Source organism: Syngnathus acus, chromosome 15 (genome assembly GCF_901709675.1).
Source record: "Syngnathus acus chromosome 15, fSynAcu1.2, whole genome shotgun sequence".
In the NCBI taxonomy this organism is placed as follows: domain Eukaryota; kingdom Metazoa; phylum Chordata; class Actinopteri; order Syngnathiformes; family Syngnathidae; genus Syngnathus; species Syngnathus acus.
In genome coordinates this window covers 10,945,804-10,970,214 of record NC_051100.1, presented here as the reverse complement: position 1 = coordinate 10,970,214, position 24,411 = coordinate 10,945,804, and the positions used below count along the sequence as shown (strand labels likewise).

At 44.6% G+C, this 24,411-nt stretch overlaps 1 protein-coding gene across 1 annotated transcript in view; it reads right to left on the bottom strand.

Moving 5' to 3' along the window:
• Positions 1-24,411, bottom strand: part of ryr2b (ryanodine receptor 2b (cardiac)) — a 38,484-nt gene that overhangs the window by 1,888 nt on the left and 12,185 nt on the right. Inside the window, exons 36-101 of the mRNA XM_037272602.1 lie at positions 23,896-24,109; positions 23,268-23,828; positions 22,864-23,064; positions 22,640-22,751; positions 22,351-22,491; positions 21,585-21,861; positions 21,397-21,511; positions 21,171-21,303; positions 20,854-20,957; positions 20,547-20,682; positions 20,169-20,355; positions 19,780-19,888; positions 19,528-19,648; positions 19,285-19,454; positions 18,930-19,150; positions 18,368-18,458; positions 18,154-18,294; positions 17,319-17,470; positions 17,144-17,222; positions 16,943-17,032; positions 16,649-16,786; positions 16,509-16,586; positions 16,356-16,431; positions 14,953-15,076; positions 14,363-14,478; positions 14,040-14,116; positions 13,549-13,670; positions 13,378-13,427; positions 13,189-13,249; positions 12,805-13,052; positions 12,050-12,134; positions 11,232-11,380; positions 10,881-11,180; positions 10,579-10,816; positions 10,172-10,259; positions 10,016-10,099; positions 9,784-9,945; positions 9,286-9,348; positions 8,760-8,888; positions 8,306-8,418; positions 8,002-8,098; positions 7,604-7,725; positions 7,462-7,513; positions 7,276-7,329; positions 7,099-7,198; positions 6,887-6,966; positions 6,679-6,755; positions 6,509-6,585; positions 6,361-6,438; positions 6,157-6,245; positions 5,929-6,057; positions 5,743-5,847; positions 5,576-5,657; positions 4,245-5,473; positions 4,109-4,173; positions 3,811-3,946; positions 3,640-3,726; positions 3,396-3,575; positions 3,173-3,303; positions 3,040-3,082; positions 2,235-2,371; positions 2,057-2,117; positions 1,640-1,786; positions 1,399-1,533; positions 573-729; positions 337-401 (exon numbers count right to left, since the gene is read on the bottom strand). Of these exons, the coding sequence (XP_037128497.1) occupies positions 337-401; positions 573-729; positions 1,399-1,533; positions 1,640-1,786; positions 2,057-2,117; positions 2,235-2,371; positions 3,040-3,082; positions 3,173-3,303; positions 3,396-3,575; positions 3,640-3,726; positions 3,811-3,946; positions 4,109-4,173; positions 4,245-5,473; positions 5,576-5,657; positions 5,743-5,847; positions 5,929-6,057; positions 6,157-6,245; positions 6,361-6,438; positions 6,509-6,585; positions 6,679-6,755; positions 6,887-6,966; positions 7,099-7,198; positions 7,276-7,329; positions 7,462-7,513; positions 7,604-7,725; positions 8,002-8,098; positions 8,306-8,418; positions 8,760-8,888; positions 9,286-9,348; positions 9,784-9,945; positions 10,016-10,099; positions 10,172-10,259; positions 10,579-10,816; positions 10,881-11,180; positions 11,232-11,380; positions 12,050-12,134; positions 12,805-13,052; positions 13,189-13,249; positions 13,378-13,427; positions 13,549-13,670; positions 14,040-14,116; positions 14,363-14,478; positions 14,953-15,076; positions 16,356-16,431; positions 16,509-16,586; positions 16,649-16,786; positions 16,943-17,032; positions 17,144-17,222; positions 17,319-17,470; positions 18,154-18,294; positions 18,368-18,458; positions 18,930-19,150; positions 19,285-19,454; positions 19,528-19,648; positions 19,780-19,888; positions 20,169-20,355; positions 20,547-20,682; positions 20,854-20,957; positions 21,171-21,303; positions 21,397-21,511; positions 21,585-21,861; positions 22,351-22,491; positions 22,640-22,751; positions 22,864-23,064; positions 23,268-23,828; positions 23,896-24,109 (9,571 nt within the window). The remainder of the gene's footprint in view (positions 1-336; positions 402-572; positions 730-1,398; positions 1,534-1,639; positions 1,787-2,056; positions 2,118-2,234; positions 2,372-3,039; positions 3,083-3,172; positions 3,304-3,395; positions 3,576-3,639; positions 3,727-3,810; positions 3,947-4,108; positions 4,174-4,244; positions 5,474-5,575; positions 5,658-5,742; positions 5,848-5,928; positions 6,058-6,156; positions 6,246-6,360; positions 6,439-6,508; positions 6,586-6,678; positions 6,756-6,886; positions 6,967-7,098; positions 7,199-7,275; positions 7,330-7,461; positions 7,514-7,603; positions 7,726-8,001; positions 8,099-8,305; positions 8,419-8,759; positions 8,889-9,285; positions 9,349-9,783; positions 9,946-10,015; positions 10,100-10,171; positions 10,260-10,578; positions 10,817-10,880; positions 11,181-11,231; positions 11,381-12,049; positions 12,135-12,804; positions 13,053-13,188; positions 13,250-13,377; positions 13,428-13,548; positions 13,671-14,039; positions 14,117-14,362; positions 14,479-14,952; positions 15,077-16,355; positions 16,432-16,508; positions 16,587-16,648; positions 16,787-16,942; positions 17,033-17,143; positions 17,223-17,318; positions 17,471-18,153; positions 18,295-18,367; positions 18,459-18,929; positions 19,151-19,284; positions 19,455-19,527; positions 19,649-19,779; positions 19,889-20,168; positions 20,356-20,546; positions 20,683-20,853; positions 20,958-21,170; positions 21,304-21,396; positions 21,512-21,584; positions 21,862-22,350; positions 22,492-22,639; positions 22,752-22,863; positions 23,065-23,267; positions 23,829-23,895; positions 24,110-24,411) is intronic.

Below are 24,411 nucleotides of genomic sequence, written 5' to 3'. Positions count from 1 at the left end.
TGCGTGATGGTTTGGAGTTCATTTTGGAGTGACGGCCCAGAACAATCCGGAGAATTTCTATTGTGGGAGCACTTGTTTGGCAATTTATAATACCAACACACTTACAAGATGACACGTTCATAAACCGCTTATCAATTTTTGCTATTATTGGAATGCCAAAATCATCAGCACATGCCAAATGCAGAAGTTTCATTTTTGTTTTTCCATTTCTCAGACTGTTAAGGCAGACAGCTATTTTTTTGTGTGAAACCTGCGTTTGAGGATTTAAAGCACTGTGTGTGTGTGTGTGTGTGTGTGTGCGCGCGTGTGCGTGTGTGCATGCACGTCCCACCTCACCTCCATATCTTCTTTCACCTGCTCTTGCTGGTCACGCAGCTCCCCAAAAGCATCAATTATCAAACCTGGGAGAAACAGATTGTTTTTTGTTTGTATTTTTTGACTCTGATGAAGCAAAAGAGTATTTTATAAAACGACATGAATTCAGTCGCTTTCGGTGTACACTGCTACACTTGTTTCTTTTCTGCCCCGTTACTGAGGCGAAGCATGCATTACCCATTCGACATCCGACTCACCTTGAATGATAGCCAGCAAAATGACGACCACAAAAAAGAAAAAGGTGATGTCAAAGACGATACGTTCCACCTCAGAGTCATCGCCGGCGGGGTCCTCGATCTCATCGCCGATGCCCCCTCCCGCTCGCACTCCCACGTACATGTGGAACATGTAGCACTGAAACAAATGAGTGGAAAATTCAGGATTAACTAGCCGGGCCTGCACATTTTTTCTTTCCATCAAGGACTGTGTCATCAATATTCTTTGCCTTTTTGACAATTTCTTTCCCTGAAACACCTCGCACAGTTATTTCCTGACTCCCAAGTCCTCACATATTGACGAAACCAATAAAATAAGTAAACACAGATGCAAGAATGTGCTGCACGTTTGAAACTGTGAAAAGTGTGGCTGCTCAACGTTAAGCATACCCAATAAGACAGTAACTGAAGATTTAATGTAAGCGCTTTCTCCTGACTCCAAAAATAGACGGGATTTATTCAAACGCTCTCGCCACACGTCCGTCCATGAGTGACAGGGGACTGCGCATCGGAATAGAGGTGGGCAGAGGGGGGGGCGGGTGCGTTGTTGCTAGCCAAACAAAGTGATATTATATCTGGAGCAGATGCTTTTTTTACCCAGCTGTCCATTATTTTAGGGAATAATGGTGGGAGGAATAAGAAGTGGATCACTGACAGAATCATCTTGATGTGACTTCAGGCCCGCACGGGTGTCTTTGCAGATATAGAAAAAAATAGACACAGCCGAGACCCAGAGTTGGATTCAAATTCTCCATGAACAAAAGCGGTGTCCATCAAAACCGATCATTATCATCCTTTTGGCACCTACAGTAAGCATGTCGTCGCACTTCATGTCCGGGCCGTCCTTGTCGTCACTCTTATCGTAAAATTTACGGAAGAAGTTGAAGGCCACCACCGTGTAGAGGTAGACCACCACAGCCAGGAGGCCCAACGTCAGCACCAACTAGCAGATGACACAGCAGGAAAACCATCATGCGTGAACTTTCTTTGGAGGAACACCAGTGAGGAAGTTGCATACAAACCTACACAAAGGTATGAAACACACGCACCTGCTTTCCATTGTGTGTGACAGAGGAGAGGATGGTGCGAAGAGTCTTGATTCCCATGGCGATGTCCAGAAGATGGGCCGCGAAGAAAAAATTGTTATAATGTCCCAGAACGGACATGGCCATGTAGCAGGCCAAATAGAGGAAGGACTGCAGCCACACACAAAGACAAAGGAGCAGACGGCATGGAGACCAATGTGTACTCAAGATAAGGCAAAATCACAGGATATTACGCTCGGTGCTCAGTCGATCCGCATCAAACGACAATGAGGAATCAGTCCTGAAACATTGAAAGATGATTTGTGCTGCGCTCACGTTATCTGTTAACGTACCCGTGCAGGAAGTGAGCGTCTGATAGCGAGCGACATCGAACAGAGCGAGGGTCATAAAAGCTTCGGCTATTGTGCCAGCTTGACTTACATTGTCAGTGAGAACAACTCCAAGTTTCCACATCTGGTACTTGACGTCAATGGAGCTGAATCTGAAATAAAATCAAGAAAATAAGACTGTATTGTATATATTATAAGCAGCATTTTTCGCAGAAGCATAAAGGTCCCTTATTGGGAACTGCCATCAATGTAAATATTTGCGTACTCACAGTGTGACCCAGGCAGCTTCTTTTCTGAACTTGTTCCTCTCCGTTCCATCAGAGCTGAAGTCTGAGGACGCCTGGTCCAAACCAAGAAGTTCACTGATCGTCTCCCGGCCATAAAAGTCACCATATTTGTCCATCACCTGGAGGGAGGCAGTACATGAGAAAAAAAAAAATGTAATGAGAAATGTGTTGCAAAATGTATTCATTATTAAATTGTATTATTAGTATTATGAAATATATATTACATTATTAAATATTGATTTGACCAATTCAGTCATTGCAATAACACAACAGGCGTGTTTCTATGCCAATTTGTCATAAGTCTGTGAACATATATTTATTTATCTCGAACTATAAACGAGTGTGCTTTCCTGGCAGGAGTCCCATTTCATCACAATCCTTCAGGCCGCGTGCCTCGTCTCCGCACTTGTAAATGCTGACACGGTGGAATAGTGAGCTCCGTCGGGAGCCATTCAAGGAACGACCTCTTTGAGTGTCGTATTGATAGAGCGACATGGGCATTCCAGGCGAGCTGAGTAAATACATTCACTTGTGATGATTAGGTATTGAGATGCCACAAAGTCTCCCGATGGACAAAACGGATCAGCCTCTGACAGAGGATGGGAGTGCCTCATAATGAGATGCCTCCCGTTGGGCGACGCCTTTCAAGGACAATCGGATGCTAATGGCATTACAATTCAGTGAGCCAGCTTTGAGTCATGCAAAATTTAAAATGAAAGCAACATTGAAGTTGTTTGGATCGATTACATAATAGGGCCATGCTTGCATTATTTTGGCCCAATTTTACCTTTCTTTTAACAAACTTGTCCCAGTAATTACTTGGAAACGACCTGAAACAACAAATGGTAGACAAATGTTAACATTTTACATTACTTTTGTGGCATTATCTACAGATGCTGCCTTGAAATATGTGAACATACACAGTGTTGATGAGCAGTCGATCCCACTGGCCTTTAATGTCCTCCTCCGGGGGCTGCTGGGTCACATACAGGCCATCAAACTCAAGTCTTCGGGCCACTTCCTTCTCCCGTTTGAAGATCACCAGCGGGACCTGCCCAAACAATGCAGGCAATTTGCGTCATGTGAAAACCTAAACGCTCCCGTGGGCGCGTATGCATGATAAAGCGATTTGAGCGGAAGCACCTTGAGGCAGTAGTAACCGATAATGCAGGAGAAGGAGATGAGCGTGTGCACCACCGCCAGGAGGTGAAGCGACGGCTCCATGTAACCGCTGCTTTCTTCCAAAACATAATCAACTCCGCCCTCATCTCCCTCTGGCACTGAGTCCACTTCCGATTCAGGTGACGAACGCAAAGATACCACCTAGCATCAAGTAAATGTTAGACCTGTTCAATATTTAGGATAAATTAAAAAAAGCTTCACTGACCTTATAAAAGAGGAGAATGAAGTTGATGGCAAAGGTGACAAAGAGGGACAGCAAACGCATGTTATAAAACGTCCTGGCAAAGTAATTCTGGTGGAAAATGGAAAACAACATTAGTTTGCTCGACTATATATAACAAAGTCTATTTTTTTTTTTTTTGTTTGTTTATCTGACCAGCAGGCTCTTGTGATGAGCACTTATCATCTCGCCGAAAGCGGAACGCTGGCATCCTGCTTCCTCTGATTTATTCGAGAGTCTCTTGGCTTTCCGTTCATCCTCCTTCGCTGTCGTCTCCTCGCATGTCTCCCATCTGCGGCGCCACAAACCAACAGGAGAAAGGTTAAAGAGCCTCATTTTAACAAGGCAATATGAAATAATGTTCATAATACATTGACACGATTTGGGCGTCGGGAATGAGTGACTGATTTTGACCAAAGCCTCCAGGAGGCGTTTTCAAAAAGAAATCACTCACTTATCTGATTCAGACATCATCTCATCTTCAGCTTTTTCCTCTCCAGCCTTATGAGCCTTGAGCTGCTGGCAGAAAAAAAAGGCATGCTTTGAATATATGGTGAATTGATATTTTGCAAATTCAGAAAGACAAATACCAGCCCCTGACGTCGGTCAGAAAACGTCACGTCATTGGGATTACGCAGATCCAAGCGCCTGCTCGTCACGTCTTGTGTGGCGAGCCTGTATTGTCCTCCGTCTCTTTTCACTTTGAGGCCAAATATGTCAGACAGTACATCAGTCCCCCTGGCGGAGGTCACGGCCGCCGTCTGGCCGCTCTGCCGCCGAGGGGAGAGAGCGGTGGAGGGCCGCCTCGGACGCTCGGCGCCGCTCGTTACCTCTGTGACTTCATCAAGCGTCGGTTCGAGTATACCACCAAGGAGGTCGTACACGGTCATCATTTTGGCTCCCTCCACAATGCCGCCATTGACAAAAGCTACGTATAGGCCGCGGCTAGCGCCGCTCACAATGAAGCAAAGGCACCCGAGCAAAGTCATGAAAAGGAATCTGAGGAATGCGACGGATGACAGGAGGACATCCTTTAGGCTCATTTTGGTCAGAGCGCGAAACTTTTTAAAAGAAATGAAAAACATTCCCTTCTTGTCCAGGTCTTGTTCTTCGCTTTCCTCCTCGTCTTCTCCCCCGTGTCGCTCTCCGTTGTCAGAGCCAGAGATCTGAGCCGCCAGCTGCATCTCGAAAATTGTGTCTTCGCAGAAGTTGACAAACATCTCCATTTTCTCTTTCTCGCCGCCTTGGTTGACCACGTCGAAAATGAACTGCCGCTTGGACTCCTTCACCTGCGGCTTCTCCCACTGCATGCGGCTGGATTGGCTGATCTCAAAGTAGACGCGCTCTATGCGCTTGCCGCCACCGAGGATCTCGATGCGGCCTAAGTAGGGTTGGAAGTAAGTCAAGACGCACTCGGCCAGCTCCAAGAAGGCTCGCAGCCTCGAGTCATTGGGCATGTGCTCGGACAAATTGGTGAGCAGCACGGCGATGCTGAAGCCGATGTCTTTGGCCGGCTCGTGGAAGCGATCCACAAAAGCTCGGTAATCCGGGATTTCCCCGTCGTCCGTGTCCGCGCAGGAGAGGAGGAAATGAGTCTCGGCTTGTGAGAACTGCTTGGAGAGCTCCATGGCTTTCTGGAAGTCCTTCCTGGAGATGCGACCTTTGCCATCGGGGTCAAACTGGTGAAAGGCGTCCGAAGCCGTGAGGTCTTTAAGTTTGAGGAACATGTCGAAAAATTGGAGGATCATCTCCACGTTGCTCGACGATTCCACCAACATATCCACCATCTGCTTTCCGATGGTTCCGTTTACGATATTCCCTGCGGGAAAAAAAAAAAAAAAAAAAAGACCAACATAAACTTGGCCTTGATGTATATAGTGAACAAGACGTTCCTCTGGATCATCTTGAGTCGTTCACGTACCTTCCAACATGGACAGCAAGAAGACAACCATGTCCTTTTGTAAGTCCATGAGCTCTTTTAGGAGCTCTATTTGTCGTGAATCCTGCACACACACAAAGGACAGAAAATGGAGTGAATTTGAAATTGAGTGTTTCAGCGTGACGTCGGAAGGTGACGATTGGACTTACCTGGGAGAGCTTCATCTGCATATGAGCAAAGACATGGAGGAATCCCACCACGGCATCCCACAGACGACTGTGAGCCAGACTCTGCTGGTTTCCATTACACGGGCCCTGCGGGGCAAAAACAACCAGCATAATTAATGAGCCCATAGCCCATGCTGTGAATTGTTGAAGAAAGGGAAGGCGAGCCACCTGTATGTATTCAGTGAGTGTGTTGAAGACCTGCTTAGCCACTTTGATAGCCTTAGAAAAATTGCGTTGGCCTTGCGTGTCAATGGCAGTCTTTCCAGAGTAGTGCCAGTAGAAGTCACTGATAGACTCCTGCAGAAGTCACACGGAGAAATATTGAGTCAGCCTAATACGATTGTTTTAATTCCAAACAACGAGAGCGAATCTGTGCCATGATTTATTCATGCTTACCTGTATTCTTAGTAGATAATCCACAGTGGAGATGATCATGTTGACGGTCGTATTGTTTCCTGTCTGCGTTCGCAAGTAATTCTGGAACTCTGACAAGTAAGAGTTGAGAAAAAGGTCATTTTCCCATTTGTAGAAATGTCCTGCAATCTCAATGCTTGCACAGCAATTATAAATCTGTGCAGTCAATTAAAATGTGTCAATAACCTGAGTTGTGTCCTTCGCAAAGCAACTGTAGAAAACGGAACAGGTCGCAGGTGAGCTCTTCATCAGGCATCACCTTCTCTGTTGAGGTGAAGAAAGTAGACATTCATGAGGCAACATTGTATTGAAAGGGCTTTCCATTTGAATGCGCTACCTGAACGCTCATCCGTGGCCATGCCTAATCCTTCAGCTTTGTTCTGTCGCTCAAATGCGTTCAGATCCAGTACACTGGTGAAATATACACACCGCATTATCATGAGCAACAATTTATGTACATCCAAAATGTGATTGCACATCTTCAGGCTGTTTACATTGACCCACCTACATGACTGCATGAGTCCGGCCATGCTCTGGAAGAAGCCCACATCTCGTCTTGCCCTCAAATAATTCAGCATTTTCTAGTCAAAACAAGGCGAGGTCTCTTTAGGTCAAGGAATAGACAGCAGTGTCGTCTTATGTTTTGTGAAGTATAACAAAGACAATCAGTCTGAAGATAAAAGTTTGAGTAGAAGTCAACGCCACGAGGCACCTGCTGAACGGTGGCGTTTCCTCCATGTAGAACAGCAATGCCCAACTTGAATGTTGGCGCAATCGTGGAGCCCATAGTTCCTGATTAGTTGTCAGAAAATGTAGCGCTCATTCAGAAACACTTCATAACTTGCAAGCTTGAGGAAAAGCGCTCATACAAAACAAAAACCTTCCGACATGCTTCACTTTTGCGACTTGCTCCTCAGCTCCTACCTCTGCTGGCACTGATACTTTGCAAGACCATCTCGGAAGCGCCGCGAAGGTGCAACCTGGCCTGCTGGTACAGCAGCTTCTGCTTCTCCATCTCTTTCTCCTGAAACACAAATGGGACTATTCGAGTCAATCTGATCGTGAAGGTGTTTTTGTTGATTCTATCAAATATGGACTCACTTCAAAACTTTGCAGCTCTTGCTGCTCCTCGTCGTCATCTTCGTTATGGCAGCTCTGCGAGGAAAACAATTATTGTCAAGACAGTAAGGACTGACAAAATGAAGAATCACACAAACATGCCAAAACTACACATACGTATAAAGTTTACAAAAAAGAAAACTAGCTCAATCTCCAATTTTCTATTACCTTGGCCATTATCTCCACGTAAGAAACATAAAGCCAGTCAATTCCAAGATCACTTGTATGGGAAGGAACATGAGCTCATGTCAGTAAAGGGACACGCTAAAAAAGAAAGAAAATGTTGCTGGATCTTGGCTCATGACAACACCTCCTTTCCATCAAGGCACTGCAACTGAAGAGCGTGATGAGCTGTAGGAGGGGATCCACCAATTTGGCACCGTCTCTTTTCTCTTCTCGTCTTCCTCCCGTTAGTTCTGTCTCGCTGAGTTTCTGTGGAAATCACGAAAGAAACAAAATGCTGTAGTTCTCCATTCACTCAATTTTTTTGGAAAGCCCCCAAGAATGAATTAGTGTGCTCTGTCATCCATTTAATTCTACAGTGCACAAAAACAAAAAGGGATGCAAAATCGTTTTTGCAAAACAAGTCATATTTCACAAGTCTCATTTTGGGTTCCCTTGTTGATATTAAATCAAAATCAAAGTATTGAAGGCCGAATATGATAAATGCAAAAGATAAACCATAGTCCAAAGTTGTCGACCACTTACAGCCAAATCCTCCACAAGCTTCTCCTCCAAAGTGTGCTCCTCATCTAATATCCAGGATTTGTTGTAGCCTTGGAGGAACAGGTTGACAGCTCTGTGCCTGGCAAGTGAGAGGGATGGCAAACTCAACATTGGCAAGTGCTTCTGTATGCATTAAGATGGATGCAGACAGCAAAGAAATAAGATTTTAAACCCAAACCGCATGATGTTTGTTCAAGGTTGTCTATAACCAGTGGACACTGGATTATTCTTCCACATTTTGGTACACAAGTGGATCAGTGTGGGGGTAGTGTTCAGGTGTTTGTACCTGGCCAGGTTGTAAAGAGGAGCCATCCTCAGACAAGCCACCACTGCTTGCTTTCTCTGCTTGGACAAGACTTTGTGCCACGTTCCTTTTTTATACTTGTGTGGGTGTTCCACCTGAACAACAAATCAAAGATAGATAAGCAAAACGAGGTTTGGTTCACACTTCAGAAGCAGCGACCTCAATCATTTGAGTCATAGAATTACATTTATTTGTCATTCATCGGGAGTGCTGGCATTGCTTTTTTCAATGTCACATCAGCATTTAGACAGTTTGTAATGCGAGGCGCGTTTCTTATGTCGTTCCATTTCAAAAGCTCATTTGAAGTAAATATATCAAGATCAAGATAAGTAGCGGCACTGAAAGACAATTACTGATAAAGTCTTGAAGACTTAGTACCGTCTGTCTCTCCTTCATTATCATCCATCTAAAATAAAATGAGCTTTTGTCTGATCACCTGGTCGAGGTAATGAAGGACACGGGCGAGTCCCACCACCTTGTCCACGGTTGTCCCCAAGTCAGCAGTGGCGTAAAGAGTATTCTGGGTTTCTGAATTCAGGTTGCTTCTCAGCGAGTTTATTGATGACTTCTCACAGAGGCGAAAAACAGAAGAACGTTTATTTATTAAGTTGCAGGGCTGTAGAATGGCAATTGCTGGAAAATATTTGCTGCTGGAGTGAACTAAGAATGCATGCACAGAGCGTATTGCCATATTATGTGACAAATTCAAGTCACGGTGTGATGGAAGAATGGATTTTACAAGCTACAAGAAGATTCCATAGTCTAATCAACAGCACTCTTGTTGCTTGATTAAAAAAGCATGGCTACTCGGGCGTGTTGGTGCGCATGCAGGATGTACATGCACTTCATTCCAAAGACAGACGCCCCACGATAAATGAGGACATTTTGTGAGGAAAAAAACTCATGAACAGTGTAAAAACAGAGTGGTAGCAATATGTTTCAAATCAAAAGAAGGCCTCTACCTGATCACGAGAATGTAAAAGGTATTTATACACACAGTCACGAATCTCATCTTCAGTGTTCTTCTGCGGGAAGCAGAAAAAAAATCAATTTTTAATAAATATAGTAGATAAAATAACAGTACATTTGGTCCACTTCATATTCATGACTGGACTGTACATAAAAATTAACAACGTATTCTGATGTGCTCTCTTGACCAAGTCTTGTGTTGCATGCTAATGCGTTGTCCTCGTGTGGCCCGTTCCGTGATTCTTTTATAGGTCCACGAGTAGGCGAAGTAGCAGAGCCCAAAGGACACATTTAATCATATCTTTTCTTGACACTTTGACAATTAAAATGCCACCTGGTCATAAATGTCACGATAAGCACACTGAAGGATTGGAATAAAAGTGTTTTTGCAGCAGTTGTCGTTTTCTTTTGAAAACGATCCATGATTGAAGACATTGGTAATCATTCCCCATGCAGCCATCACTTGCACGACGCCCACATTTGCAACCAACCTGAGCGAAAGCGCTCTTCGCCGTCGTGATGAGACTCTCGTCAGTGGGAAAACAAACCCTGAGTCCCACCGGGAGAAGTCGCTTCACGGAAGCCACAATGAGGGAGGTGTGTACGGAATAACGATCGCCCTTCCTCTTTATCCTCCTTTTCTGGTAATCAAGCTGCAAATGAAACGATAAGACATCACCGGACCGCTTCAGTCACCGCATCAGCTCGTCAATAGCGGGTAACCTTTGACGTCTTGTCGTTGAGTAAGAATGCCAAATTGTTGATTTCGTTTTGGACCACATAGTTCTGTTCCTCCCACTTGAAGTTCTGCACCAAAATGTGATGAGTGAGACAAACAAAAGAGCAGTGACAGCCGACAAGCGTGTTTGACGAACCCACATGAGATTTGGCCCAGAAAATGAAGACCTCCGCCACCATGCTGAACAGCCGCTCAGCATCCGGGTTTGACTCTTGCTGCCAACGGGCCCTGAGAGAGATGGACCAAAGATTTGCAAGGCGGCAAGCAACATAGCTGACCCACCAATGTCGTAAAAGAGTTGGTGCTTGTTTCAAACTTGTTTGCTTTGCTGGCCGTAATGTAGTTTTGGTTGCCCTCTGAGGGGCTCGTTAGAATACTGCAAGCACATAAATGTTTAATAGCTAGCCGTGTAACTCTATGCCATAAAATCAGCGTTCAATAAGCATCTTGGTTTTAAGTTCGCTATTCTCTTCAAATTGGGAAACACATCGAGTCTACAGGCCTTGACGTTGGCACATACGCTTGAGCCCGTAATCACAAATCTTACCGATTGGAGTCCACGAAGGGGATGAGGAGGGGATAGAAGGCGTAGAGGTCTCGCACGAGTACGCTGAACTTTTCTTGTATGTGCAGTTCTGCTTCCGACGCAGCATCACCTTCTGCTTTCATCCGCTCCTCCTCAAGCAGCACACTTTCCGCCCTCTTCCTCAGCTTGTCCATGAGAGGAAGGAAGTGGCTCTTCAGCAGCTCAGCGCGGGCTTTGCAGATGATTGGCTGGGAATGGACTGAGATGCACGCCATTCACAAAAATGCTATTCTTGTTTTTGATGACAACAGTAAAACAACAACCTGCCAGCTGCTTCATCCAGTCACCCTGCCTTGCCCCCACGTGGTTGTGGATGATTCGGAGAATGTGGCCCAGCAGGTCGCTGGCGTGCTGAGGAGTTAGCGAGGTGAGGAGCGGGCCGTCTGACCGCCGGCGGGACAAATAAGCGCAAAGCATCGGCAATGTGACGTCCGTGACGTGGCCATATTGGGCCTGCCCGGCAGCAGCGCCGGCATCCGTCAACTCCTGCGCTTCCCCCATCGCTTCCTCCAAAGAGGGCAGAAGGGGGCATGTTGCTTCCACGTCAAGTGGTAACCCCACGTCTAGTAGAAAAAGGAAAAGCAATAGTGTAAGGAAAGAAGCAAACAAGTTACCTGAATAATGTGTCTTTTTTAATATATCACCATCTCTTTCAGGTTTCCACATTGTGCTGTGGTGGTTTTGATTGATGGGTGGCCCCAGGAAGCAGACAGGAAAGGCAGCAGTCAGCGCTGCGAGACAAGCACCTGCTGCTGACCTCTGCCTGGATGGAAACATGCCGTTACACAAGCACAGCTATCCATTTTGTTCTCATTAGGGTTGCGGCTGAGCGAGAGAGCGTGTTTGAATGTTGAAGACAGTAACGTGCCAATCAATAGGCTTCCATGTTAAAAGAAACAGATTTCGTTATCTGCTAAGGAGTTATTGTTGAGAGTTAAGTCGATAATTGTGAAAATGTTGCTTCGTGATGCAGAAATGTTAGATGTCGCAAGGTGAAATGATGGCCTTGCTTAAATATGCTTCTGCTGAAATTGAAAGTAAACAAAGTTGGCAAGTCAGTAACCCAGTTGGAGTTCTCGGGATGAAATATTAACAGGGGAGTCTTGCGGGCATGTTCAAAGGGCAACTCGGCATAAGCAGCTCGCTGTAGAGGTAGTTTGCCTCACAATTTGGAGTCTTTCCCGTGATGGGCTTGAATCTCAGTTTTCATAGGCTCCCACTCAGCCACCACCGTAACAAGGATAAGTGCTGTGCAAAATTGATGAATGGGTTACTTACTAAGTTAGCGATTAATTTACTGAAGAATTCATTGAGGAAATGATAGAAGGGTGAAAAATAGCTTGCAACTATTTTCATCATCTTAGAATACAAATCAAAATAATATTGCACAGCCAGCGAAGGTGTTGGAATGCGTTACACAAGCAGGCTGTACCCCTCCATGTAGACGGCGCCGCCGCCGGTGCCGAGCCAGTAGAGGCTGTTAACGATCCTGTAACAGGACCCCTGCACGCTTCCCACTGGAAAAGACGAGGTGACACTTAAATCGCTTCAATCCCTGTAAGAGACGTACAGCAAGGGCGGCGAGCGAGGGAAAGGTGAGGCCGCGCAATCACAGAGAGATGGACTAGCGAGACGAGTGCTGATGCAGGAAACGGATGATCCCTGCGCAAGGTCATCATATTAGAGAGGGAGACAAAAGGCACGGGCTGCTCTGCGGCCCGGACTGAGCTGCTTCATGTGAGCTGACTTCAAAGGTATGCAAACCTGATGCTAATCTCAGCATATTAGCTTTTCCAACATCTCCATGATGTGCGTGAACACGTTTTCATTTGCTCTGCAAACACAGGTGCGAGTCACGTTCGAATATCATGGAGAACTTCTAAAACTTCAGGTTATTTCAGCGGTTTAATTAAAAAAAGTAAAACTTGTATAGATTGCCTTCACGCAGAGTGAGGGATACTTCCGTGTGAAATGGTGTTGGAATTTTCGTCAATCAATGTTTTATGAACATGAAAGCTTTTTAATTTTGGTTGCCAGGCGCATGAAAATTTATCAACAATATACGCTGTGTACAAGTTTCCATTTCCAAAGTCAACTTCTGAAATAAATTCACTTTTCTCCAATAGTCTAGTTAATTGAGATTTATATATGTAAAGGGAAAAAATGAGCGGCGTTTTTTGCTCTCACCCAGGAGGTCAACGCCATAATTGTGGTTGGCAAGATGCCGGAAAAGCGACGTGAGCACAGGGAGGAGCACGGAGGTTGTGTAGCCGAGAACCTCAGCCACGCCTTTCGCCTGTTGACTGCGACACTGAGGCAACGAGAGCAAAGCGGCCGAGAGATTTTCCATGGTTGCCTCGAGATCAGACGCCGCTGCTTGGAAGAAGGAATACAGAGACTGCTGGACGGACTCTGGGGCTGACTTCATTAAAGTCCTGTTGTGACGAGACAACAACAAAAAACATTTGACTGCTAGTCGACATTGTGGTGAAGTCCAAATCGTCCACAGGTCAGCTGGAATAGGATATTGAAAAAGGATGGATGGATGGTGACAGGGAGGTGAAGTGCTACCTGGCATCCAACGCCCGGGCCAAAGCATGGAGGCAGCTTGTGACAGTTGAAGTTTCATTTCCTGAATTTCAAAAAAGGAAACTGACATTAGAGTTGTATAGCACATATGCAGAGATATGACGAGAAAGAACAAAAATGAAAGGAATGGCATTCTATCAGGCTGAATGCTTATTTCCACACGGTCCTTACCAAAAAGAAAGGGCCTGTGTCTTACTAGAGCTGCAATTTTACAAAAGAGTCTGAAGAAAATGAAGCCAAAGGAGTGAAAGTCAAGCACAAAAGAACAGATGCAAAAACATCCACAACAACTGTCATACGTTTGAAATGAAAACGTGATGATTTTGTGGGTTTGTCACATGCCTGGCAATCATTTCTTTTTCCTTGGTGGACGCATGGCTTCTGTTGGTGTCCGAAGAGCGCGACACAGACAGGAAGTACAGCCGGTGGCCTTTCACATATTCTTCCAAAAGTGGAATGACAACCTGTCAACAGGGGTCAACAAACAAACGTGTGATATTCGTTCAATGCATCACTGACTTATGTATGGCTGTGTGTGTATGTGTGTGCGTGTTGGAAGTGGAGATGTGAGGCATGACTGTTCAAATATCTCTTTCCGTTTACTGCTTTGGAGGCAGAACGCCGTGGGAAGCTTTAATCAATGTCATGATGGGAATCGACGTGCCGCATGGATTTCTCAGATAGCTAAATAAATTACACAGCCACAAAGGATTTTTCATGAGGGTGGGGGTCACCCATAGCAACCAGTTAACAATACTAATTAGATGACAGATTTGCAAATCTTAACTAGAATATCCGACAGAAAGGACCAGTCTTGATAATCACAAGCGAACCTTGAGGAAGAATTGAACGGGGTGCTGGTGTGACGCTCTATCGCCTTTTGAGGTCTGTCGTCTGGCTTGCATCACCTCTGGGAAAAAAAAAAAAATGAAGTGACATGCAATAACAAAAATGACAAAGGAAGTGACATTTTTACATCAAATACATGAAATTGAAATTAGCTTAAGGCAGGTCACCTACTGTGGGGAAAAAAATGACATCAGGAAGATGTTCTACACAACACTGAAACGTCGTATGTCAGAACTAAAACGAGGCCACCAAGTGTTGTCAAAGAGACTATTTTGGACGATATTCTGAAAGTAACTGAAAGTGTTACCTCGCTCCAACATGTGTTCCTGAGCATCCTCGGCATAAAACAGCAAGCGGTGGAGTAGAGTGTGGCCAAAACAGTTGGCTGTGACTGGAAAATCCAGATCAGCTTGCCTGCCATCCCTGCCCGCAGAAAAATAAAACCCATTAAAGCTGCAAAAGCAGTGATGAACAGTCCCTCGCACCAGTTTCCCTACTAAATTAGAAATTCACCTATTTGCAGATTTTTTGAGGGCGCGTGACCTCCATTGTTAGCTGAAAAAAAAATTTTTAGGCAGACATCTGTTTTGTGGCATCTTGGTGCCAAGTAACTATTATAATGTTGAGCCAGGGGGAGGAGCTTCATTTAATCAGACCAATCAGCCTTGTCTAACACAAAATATATAATTGTATGAAAATATGGATTATCTGATTTTCACCAGGAAAGCATGGTGAGGCATGACCCAAAAATAAGGTGAATTTTTTTCGATTCCATTTTCAAACGTGGATACTGTGAGATGTCACCGTGCTGAAAAAGTAATGAGGACCACCTCATTGAAATTTGGCTCTGAATACAGGAATTTCCTTTAGCAGTCAAGAAGCCGACGCCGTCCTCACCGCCACACCGTGTAGCCGTTCAGCAGAAGGAATTTGAGCACATCCTGGGCTCTCTGCCGGAATTTGCTCTTTTCCTTCGCAGTCAGGTTGTCAAAGGGCACGACGGCCGCATGCCCACGTCCCCCTGAGGTGACACCGGGGTCACAAAAACAATACAATTAGTGGAAAACTCCACCTTTGTCTTGTGACCGCACAGATCGCACTGCACAATTGACTTTTTTTTTTTTTTTTTTTTACTTGTAGGCTCACTTTAGATGGAATGTACAATAAATTCAGTGGCACTTTCACGTAAATGGTATTTCCTGCTGTGACCTTTTGGAAAATGGGACGTGCCCTACCCTGCTGATCAATCTTCTCTCTCTCTTGGGGAAACTGCTGCAATAAAGCCTCCAATTTATTTCCAGCAATGATTCACATTATTTGTCCTATGATTCCATATAGATATTTCCTATAAAATAAGGCATCAACTTACATACAATACATCTGAAAACTGACTTTTAATTGGTTGTATGGGTCAAGTGAGTGCCAAGAAATATATTTTGGTGGCTCAGTTAATGAAATGGCGCCTTGGTCTCCACAAGTCCACAGGAATCAGTATTTAAAGTACAAAAATAATTATTGCTTTTTAGCAAGGTAGTTCTTTTAACAAATGATGGCAGTGGTTGAGGGAAATAAACAAATGTATTGTGAGGATTTGATAGACATCTGCTATCTGGTAATGTTGATAAACTCAGATTTCTATGCATCGTAAGACTAGCGATGCGATCGGACACATTTGTGCAATCCAGTCAAAATAAGGTCATAGCTGTCAATCAAATTCAATTCATTATTTTCAACTCGCTGTCATTGCAGCTTTGCCGTGCATTATTACATTTCAACACATTCAACACCTGAGACAGTAGAAATAGGGCCATGATTAAAGGAATAACACGTTGATTCTCTTAATAGGCTGTATCTTTGAATTGTCTCTTTTCTATCAAATAAAATAAATGTGTGCAGCAACTGCATTGTGTGTAGACTAAAATATCTGCTCTATTGTATTCCATTTAAACTAAAAAAAAAAATGTTTCACCGGTAACTAAAGCTAAAATGAATAATGCTCAATCGCTTAGGCAAAAAAGAAAGAACCGAGCCTTTGAACAAACTTCTTTCTTTGACTTATTTAAAGGAAGGATTTTGATGTTGGATGTTTTATTTCGGTGGATTGAACTCGGACCAGCCGCTGCTCCTTCCTTGCATGGAGCTATCTTTCAAGTTCTACCACTGGAGAACAAGCGCTCGCCTTGAGGGCCTTCAACAAGCTACCAAACTGTACTTGTAGCATTCAACACTATCACAGGTCATTTGTGTACATATTATGTACGTACTACATCAAGAGAGATGGCCGATAGAATTATTTATACCTTTACTCTCTTGTTCAAGTTTCTTCCTCTTAGCCCAAGAATTGTGGTAGTTTTCAGCTAACTTTTCAGCCATAGCCTAAGAAAAAAAAAAAGGAGAAATGAAAACTCATCACAGGTGTTGGGCCGTTTGAGAGAAATGTTTTTTTTACTCACACACTGATCCCATGATAAGGTAATGCTACTGGTGTCAAAGGGTTTAGGGGTGAAGGTGGACGCCCCTTCAAAAGACAACTGAGAGCAAGTGTGAATAGGTAAAGCACAAATTTGTTGCAGGTTTACTGAGGTCCACTCACCTGACCGGACTGCGAAACTCTTCTCACGCATGTGTGCAAGCCAAAGGCTTCTCCTTCCCCGGTGCGCTCGATAGTCCACCCGAAGGCCAGCATACTTTTTATCGTCTCCTTAATGGCCCAGCGGTATGCTTCTTTGTCCTGTTAAGACGCAGCAAGACAAACGAGTCTCGTTTGAAACTGAAATTTGTCAGCGGGGAAAAGCAAAATCTATACTGGGAGATCAGCTGTAACTCAAGAACGGAGGCGCTTTCGTGTTGTATATGGCAGAGAAAGGCTATTATTTGCACTAGCTACCTTTTCAGCCAAGGCCCTGTAGGGCTTGAGGAGGGGATGAACTTTGGTGTTCTCGCATAGCTGCTCCCCATGAACCCAGCCGTTGGCAAACTGGCACAGTTCAGAATGAATTATAACAAGCGCATGCCAACATCAGCATAAATGCATTCCTAACACACTGTCATTTCTCAAGCAGGAGACAACAAAGGTTGAAGCTTTTACCTTATCTAGCGACCACTTCTCATGAGTGTGCTCAGCGTATTTGTTGACCACAAACTCCAGTCCCTCCGGCACAGACACGCTAAGGAAATGAATCATGTTATTAACATCGGAATCGAGGCCTGGTCGCCAAAGTGCTTTTATGGCGTTGATGTATAATACAATTAAAAACGCGTACGTTGAGGTTTCTACAGGTTGCGGGTCAAAGTTTCCATCTGTGTTTTGGTCCATTTGGGACGTACTGGGTAGGTCCAAATGGTCAGGAGGAAGGGCCTCAGCCATCGCACCCAGGCAGTGGACACACAATTTGGACAACTCTGGCTCATATTGCTGTTGAAAACACACATATATTTCAACATAATAGATATAAACGAGAATGATCCATTAGAAATTATACACTATATTTCATATGGGTACTTTTAAAAAACAAAAGCGAATGTTTAAATAATTCAGGCTAAGTTTATGGAGAATTAAAAACCATAATGGGTGATATTTTTCATAATGTGGCCGATTTATGACAAACAAGCAAGCAAGCTTGTGCTCCCTAATTAGAGCCTGTGAGTGTAAACATAAAGTTAACTTTGGCTACAGCAAAAAAATATGGATTCAATACTCAGTGAAATATTTCATGACTTTCTTTCATAATATTAATAACCATCGCACGGATGACCAAACCCAAAAATCCACCATCCCTTTAAAATACAGACATTTGCTAGAAATTGCATCATGTGTTTATTAAATATGTATATCATATCATTTTTTCAATCTTCCGACTCTAACAACTTTGTAGTACACATTTGGTGTAGTACCAAGTCGTGAGTTGTCAGCAGTCAAATAGCAAGGAACGTTATTTTCAGCAGTTCTCTCAAGACTCCGTTTGATGCGAGGCAGATTTGGGACAGCAATGTGCTCATGAAAGTCATGCTGTGATGTTATCGCGTTCTCGATGACTCAGCTAAGACAAAAATGTCTCTCAAGTCAAGTCGTTTGGATGAGTGTCGAATTGTATTTACCTTCTTCGCCAATGCCTTAAAGATGCCCCAGAAGAGCTTCAGCGATAAGTGCAGCTCCTCATCAGAGGCCAGGCTCTGCTTCCCTTGCCCGCCACTTAAAGAGTAGTATTTCCATCTCTGCTCATAATGTCTGCTCAAAAGCTGCATGTAGAAATGAGTACGTGACCGTGAGGAATACATTTTCATATTTTTTTTTCCCACTTTTTGCAGTTACCTTTATTGGTATCTTGCTTTGGTCTGTGAGAGTGGGAACGTCAAAGACAAGACGGCGAAGAAGAGGCTGCATCATAGTCGGATGGAGTTTGCTGAAACGAAATTCACAGAAATAGACACAGGATAAAAACATGCTATGAATAAATAGAACATAAATACAAAACGTGACAAACAGGAGACTTGCGCCAACAGAGGTGGTTAAGATCCTTAAAAAGAATATGTATAATATTTACCATTTGTTAACTCTATTCTTACAAAGTTCTCAAGAAGATGCTTTGTACACTCGAGTAACTGTAGCCCATCCACCAGGCATGATGAATGGCCACTCATATCATTAGCGAGTGCGGAATCTAATTACAAATTGTCATTAGCAAAATGTTGATCAAACGTATGATTTGGTAATTAGAAAATGATATCCGAATCATGGCAAAACATGGTTAATTCATTACATGCAAGCAGAAAAAAAAACTGCAAGCAGGGAGAGCCAGCAGAAGGTTGTCATTTTTCTTTTCCTACTTGACTGTCAAATCCAAGTGCACTCAAAACCTGAATGTTATTTTTACCTGCACACAGCTAACAAACAATCCTCAGTTGTGTTCCTCTGGGCTTTGGTTAGGCTTGAGGCCCTGGAGAGACTGTAAATGGCCTGGATGAGAGAATCCATAAGGGCGACGTGGTCCTCCAAACCGTGGAGAAAGGCGGAACACTTGGTGAGCAGCGGAAGCACAGCTGAGCATAAGTATCTATTGATGGCCAAGGCCATGTCAGTGGACCCAAAGTCATCCTGCGATGAAAAAAAAAAAAAAAAGACTGATTACCTAGCTACTGTGCTGACAAGTTGGGAAATTATATCAATGAATTGAAACACCAACAATGACAATGAGATAAGAAAAGCTGATTCAAAGATGCAGCGCTCACGGTGTCGAGAGAGATGGCCATCTGAAGGTCAGACAGGAAGCCATCTTGAAGGAGGCGGAGGAGAAAACTCTGCGTGTCCACGCCGTACACTCGGTCCACAAACAGAACCATAGCTGCTTTGTGATCCGGGCAAAAGACGGTTGATAAGTTGGGCTCCAGCATCGAACCATCTGCAGAAGAATGTTGCAGCTTCGTTTATACGTTTTCAATGCAAGACTCACAATACCGCCACAGTTACTTCACCTTTTGACAGTGATGGGGCTTGAAAGGAGATGCTGATGACTCCCTCAAGATCCTGGATGGGGATGAGTGACCTCAGAATGGCCCGCATGCGGACGGCTTCCAGTTGGCCTCTTTGAATCAACTGCAACATTTCAGGATTCTGATTAGCTGGCATAGCATGTCAATCTTCCTTTTCAATCGGCAGCATACTTTCTCCTCAATGTCCGGTCGGCGTCATTATTGGCAGCTGAACCCCGAGCAAAAAACACTCACTTGCATCTCTGGAGCACAGCGTCCCAGCAAATCAATAAGGGCCGAGTAGAAGGTCATGATGGCGTGGCCCATATGAATGGGGTCTTCCTCACCATCCTGGACAGTATCGCTGTATCACGAAACAATTAGCAGCTTTTCATTAAATTGGATCATTGCTGATTTGGAGTTGAATTAAAGGCTTATCTCTAAATAAAGCCATATTAGTGATAATCAGGAATGCTGTTGGAGCATTCGAGTTCTTTTAGAAGCAGGTTTGGTTGTGTTTCCACACTAAAGGGGGATATTAGAAAAGAGGTTAAGTTGATGGCAATTTGTCCATGCACTTTGCCAATAGGTAAGTAGCAAATCTGGGAAACGCCAACAAAATGGATGGACAGACAGTGACTAACATTGTTACGTTGAACTGGTGAGCCATGCAGGGTCCATTTAGAGACGACTCCTCCGATATGCTGATGGCCTCTTTCATGGCCGCTAGGAGGCCGTGTCCGCAGTCACCTCGCAGGGCCGGACCGAAACATTCGGGCCGACGAATCAGCAACCTCAACACCAAGTACGCGTTCTCCTCCACACTTTCGCCTGCGGTCAAAGAGCACAGATGCAAAGCTGTTTGAGAATGTATTAGCTATTCAGCATACAAGAATAATTTTCTTTTAAAACCATCACTGATAAGACAATTCAGAACTAAACACTAGTTGGACAACTACATGTGGGTGAGGCAATAGAAGGCAGACACACAGCAGCATGACCAGAGGCTGTATTGTCAATACCATTGCAGAAAACGACAAAACGTAGAAAATTCAGGTAACGCTCTCCCTCCACGGGGTTCCATCCAATATCAGAGTAGCCTTTGGCCACAAGCAGTGAGCAGCTTTGCAGACCGCAGCGGGCAAGGCAGTGCACCACCTGCAGATGAAAAATACTCTGGAGCTGAAAATAATAACTGCAGGGAGTTAAATGTAATATGTTGATTTACTACGGCAAGTCGCTAGGACAACTTCAAAAAATAAAAGTACCACTGGATTTCAAAAGCATACAAATGTATGACGCTAAATTTGAGGTGGGGCCTCAGATCACCTTTTCTAGTTCAGGCTCCCTCAAAGCGAGGGCCAGCTCATTATTGTCCATGACTGAGGCTGCTGCCACATCCAGAGGGGTGGCCCCGCGCATTGATGGTGAAGCTGAGGAAGAGGAAAAGGGGGAGGGAAAAAAGAGGATATAAAAAAGCCAAACAAAAAAAAAAACTCATAAACATAATGTCTGGTCGTTGAAATTTCATGAGATCACTTGGAGGGCTGAAATTACTGCAGACAAAGGACAACTAGCGGCAAAAAATTTAATTGGATTTGTTCTTCATTGCCACATCAGAAGAAAGTGTTGAGCTGGAACATTACCGAGTCCAACGCTGCTGTTTTCTAACAGGTAGCTGAGGTGGTCAAAAAGCGCTCCCTGGTTGAGTCGGCTGATGCGGCAAAAATAACAAAGGAATCGACAGCAGCTGGCCACCATCTTTGGAAAGGAAATCTCCTGGCAGAACCGAATAATTGCAGAAAAAACACAAGCCTTTTGTCAAGTCAAAGTTCCATCGAAAGACACAAATTGCCACTTTACAACACTGACCTTGGATTCCTTCTCCCCAAGAACATTGACCATCACCTCCATGACTGTCTCGTGCATGCCCAACGCCCTCATTAGATCGGGGTGCTGGTAGAAAACCTTATTGTTCATGATGTCTCTGTCCCGGAGAAAGAAAGAAAAAGAATCACAATGGGCATTGTGTTTGAAATGAACACCACAATCTTCCTTACCCTAGTCTTCTGATCATCAGCTTTTCCTCGACATTCCCCATCCGGACGCTGAGTAACGAGCGGATTTGGCCCAAAGAGAACAGCAAGGTCATGGTGTCCTCCACGGAGGCTTGGCTAATTGTGTAAGCTTTGGAAAGAGCGGACGCCATTTGCCCGCCAAGACCCTGATATTGGCGGTGCAGCAATGAGAAGACAGCCCTGACCAGGCCGGTATCTTCCATTTCCATCTCTTGAGCCCAGCGCAGCATTGTTTCTGAGATCAAAATCTTCAGGGACTCTGAAGGGGCAGGACGCAAAATTAGAAAATCAAACTTCTCTGTTCTTTCCTGGAAAAATTCAGAGTGCACTTCCAAACTCTGCAATGTTTCCCAAAGGAATAGCACAGCTATCACAACTTTCTTGATTACTTGTTCTACTGAAGGGTGGCATATTATGGAAAATTGACTTTTTAATTGCTTGCAAAAGAATAAGTCGCGTCTCTGGAGTGCCTTCTCACCCATCAAGTGTGAAATGCAGCAACCATGTAAATCTTTTGTTTTCTGCCAATTTCTGAAAACGGGCCTGAGAGTGAAGCAGACTGCATTTCTGACCCGCTTAAAGAGGAAATCAAATGAAGCATTCTTTTTTCAATTTATTGTATCTGCCCTCACTGGTTGAAATACTGCATTCTGATAAATACGTGTTTGTGGAATTTGAATTAAGCAGCAAAATCCAGCTATTTTTATTCAGCCCCTTCCTCCTCTAAATACCAACCATTTAGACTTACTGTGACTCAGCGGTTCATTTTCCTCCACTGGTGTGGCCGTCTTCTTCAGTCCAAGAACTCTGGCCCCCAGGCTAAAAAGTTGATCCCGTACCGACGTCTCGACAGGCTCGTCTTCTTCCGAGGCAGCGTCTAAGTCGATACCTGCACAAATGCAGTAAAGTAAAATGAAGCTCACTGGCAGATGATCACGGCTAGTGCCTTCTCAAAGCTTCTTCTCGGCTCACTGAGTTTTACGGGCTCAGTGAGGAGAATGAGCAATAAAGCGGTGGAAGAATAAGGGGAAACCGACCACAGTGGGATTTGAGGAGCTGGTGGAAGTCTCGCAGGAGCCGTTGGGTTTCCACCGGACACGGACTTTTCTCCTGCTGGTCGTCATCTTTGAAGCTCAGAAGCATGTTGATCTGAGGAAAATAGGAGGAACAACTTCAAGGTGACAAGGAGAAGCACAGAGAAGAAAATGATATGAAGATTTGTGTTGCCACAAAGCGGTAAATTAGAACTATGAATTGGAACCTGCTCTTGGGGAGGTGAGCGGAACTCTTTGGTCTTGCGGGCGGTGAGAGCAGCGGACATGTTGAGCGCCTGCATGACTTGCTTGTAGCGGAAGCGCTGGTTCTCCTGCAGTTGCCCAACAAAGTTTTCTGAGAAGGCTACCACGGCTTCGACCCTGTGGCGCACCTGAAGATCACACAGGTAGCTCAGCACGTTGCATAGCTGGAAAGAGAGACAAAGATATTGGTTGGTTGGTTGGTTTGTCAAAATGTGTAATTGAATTGATCAAGCGCCTTATAGGCAAAAAGTTTATAATTTTTTGATGAGTGTATTATTTTTTTGCGTGGGTATGTTTTTGGCCAATATGGCACCTCATATGAGTGTGTAGTGGCATGCACACAAAGTAAATTCCATTCTCCATTTACCTCAAGTTTGACTGTTTCTGGAAGTTTCATTTGCAGCAGTCCGTGTTGAGCACAATTCAAGTGATCTCCCAGCTCTCTTTCATCTTCTTCCTCTGTAGAGAAGACTCCAGGTTCCATTAGTTGGAGAACTTTAGCCAGGTCGTCATCAGTCAGCAGCCCCATCACCAGAAGAGTGTGAAACAACTTAATGAGGGGAACTAGCAGAAGCTCCATACTGCCACCTACAGGGTCTCTGACACCGTGATGCACAGCCCACACGGCTGCAGTCAGCATGTCCACTGTCAGGCTCTTCAGAATCTCCAGAGGGATTTCAGGACTGTCACTGCAGGTGACTTCCCGTCCCATCACATCAATGCTGACAAAACAAGGCCTGGAGAAGCGCATCGGTGGTTTCAGGGAAGCGCTTCTGCTCATGCTCGGGATGCAGAGAGGAAGTGGACATTTTCTCCCGTCGTCGCCATTGGTTGGATAAAGGCGGACGTCTCTGGTTTGGTCCGACAGAGGGACGATGTATTCGTGGTTCATCATGAGACGTGCATTGGCATTGCTGCTGAGGTGAACCTAAAAAGACAAATTCAAAATAAAAATCCCTCTTCAAATTTAGGGATGAGGCGAAGCGCGAGCTCACCTGCACAAGAAGCTGATAAAAAGCAGAGCGCAGCGGGCCAGGCAGGTATGGACTCTGAATGGCGTGAAGGAACTGCGACTGATCCACGTGGCTGCAGATGGCATGGCACACTCTTGCGTTGCCCAGGGCGCATAAAGCGCAGTAGAGGAGGAGAGTGTGGTAATGAAAGGTCAAGATGTCATCCAGCTCAGACAGCTCCAAAATGTCCACGCACCTAGTAAATTAGAAAGAGTCAAAATATGCTGACAGATACAGATTAAGGTCAAGCACTTTGGCAACTGACTTGAGGCTGTTATTGGTCACAATGCCACCGCCTAGCCTAAAAACCACACTTGGCACTTGTAACGTGGATAGAAAAATGTTTTTGGGCTATATCATTCAGCCGTGGGGAGTTTATTTCACGCTGCTTCCACGACACCGTGGCACCGAAAGTGGATAAATTACCACTTTTCCAACGTATCACTAGGGGCAACATGTCCGGCGGATCCGTGACTGCCTTCACTGGGCGCCTTTCTA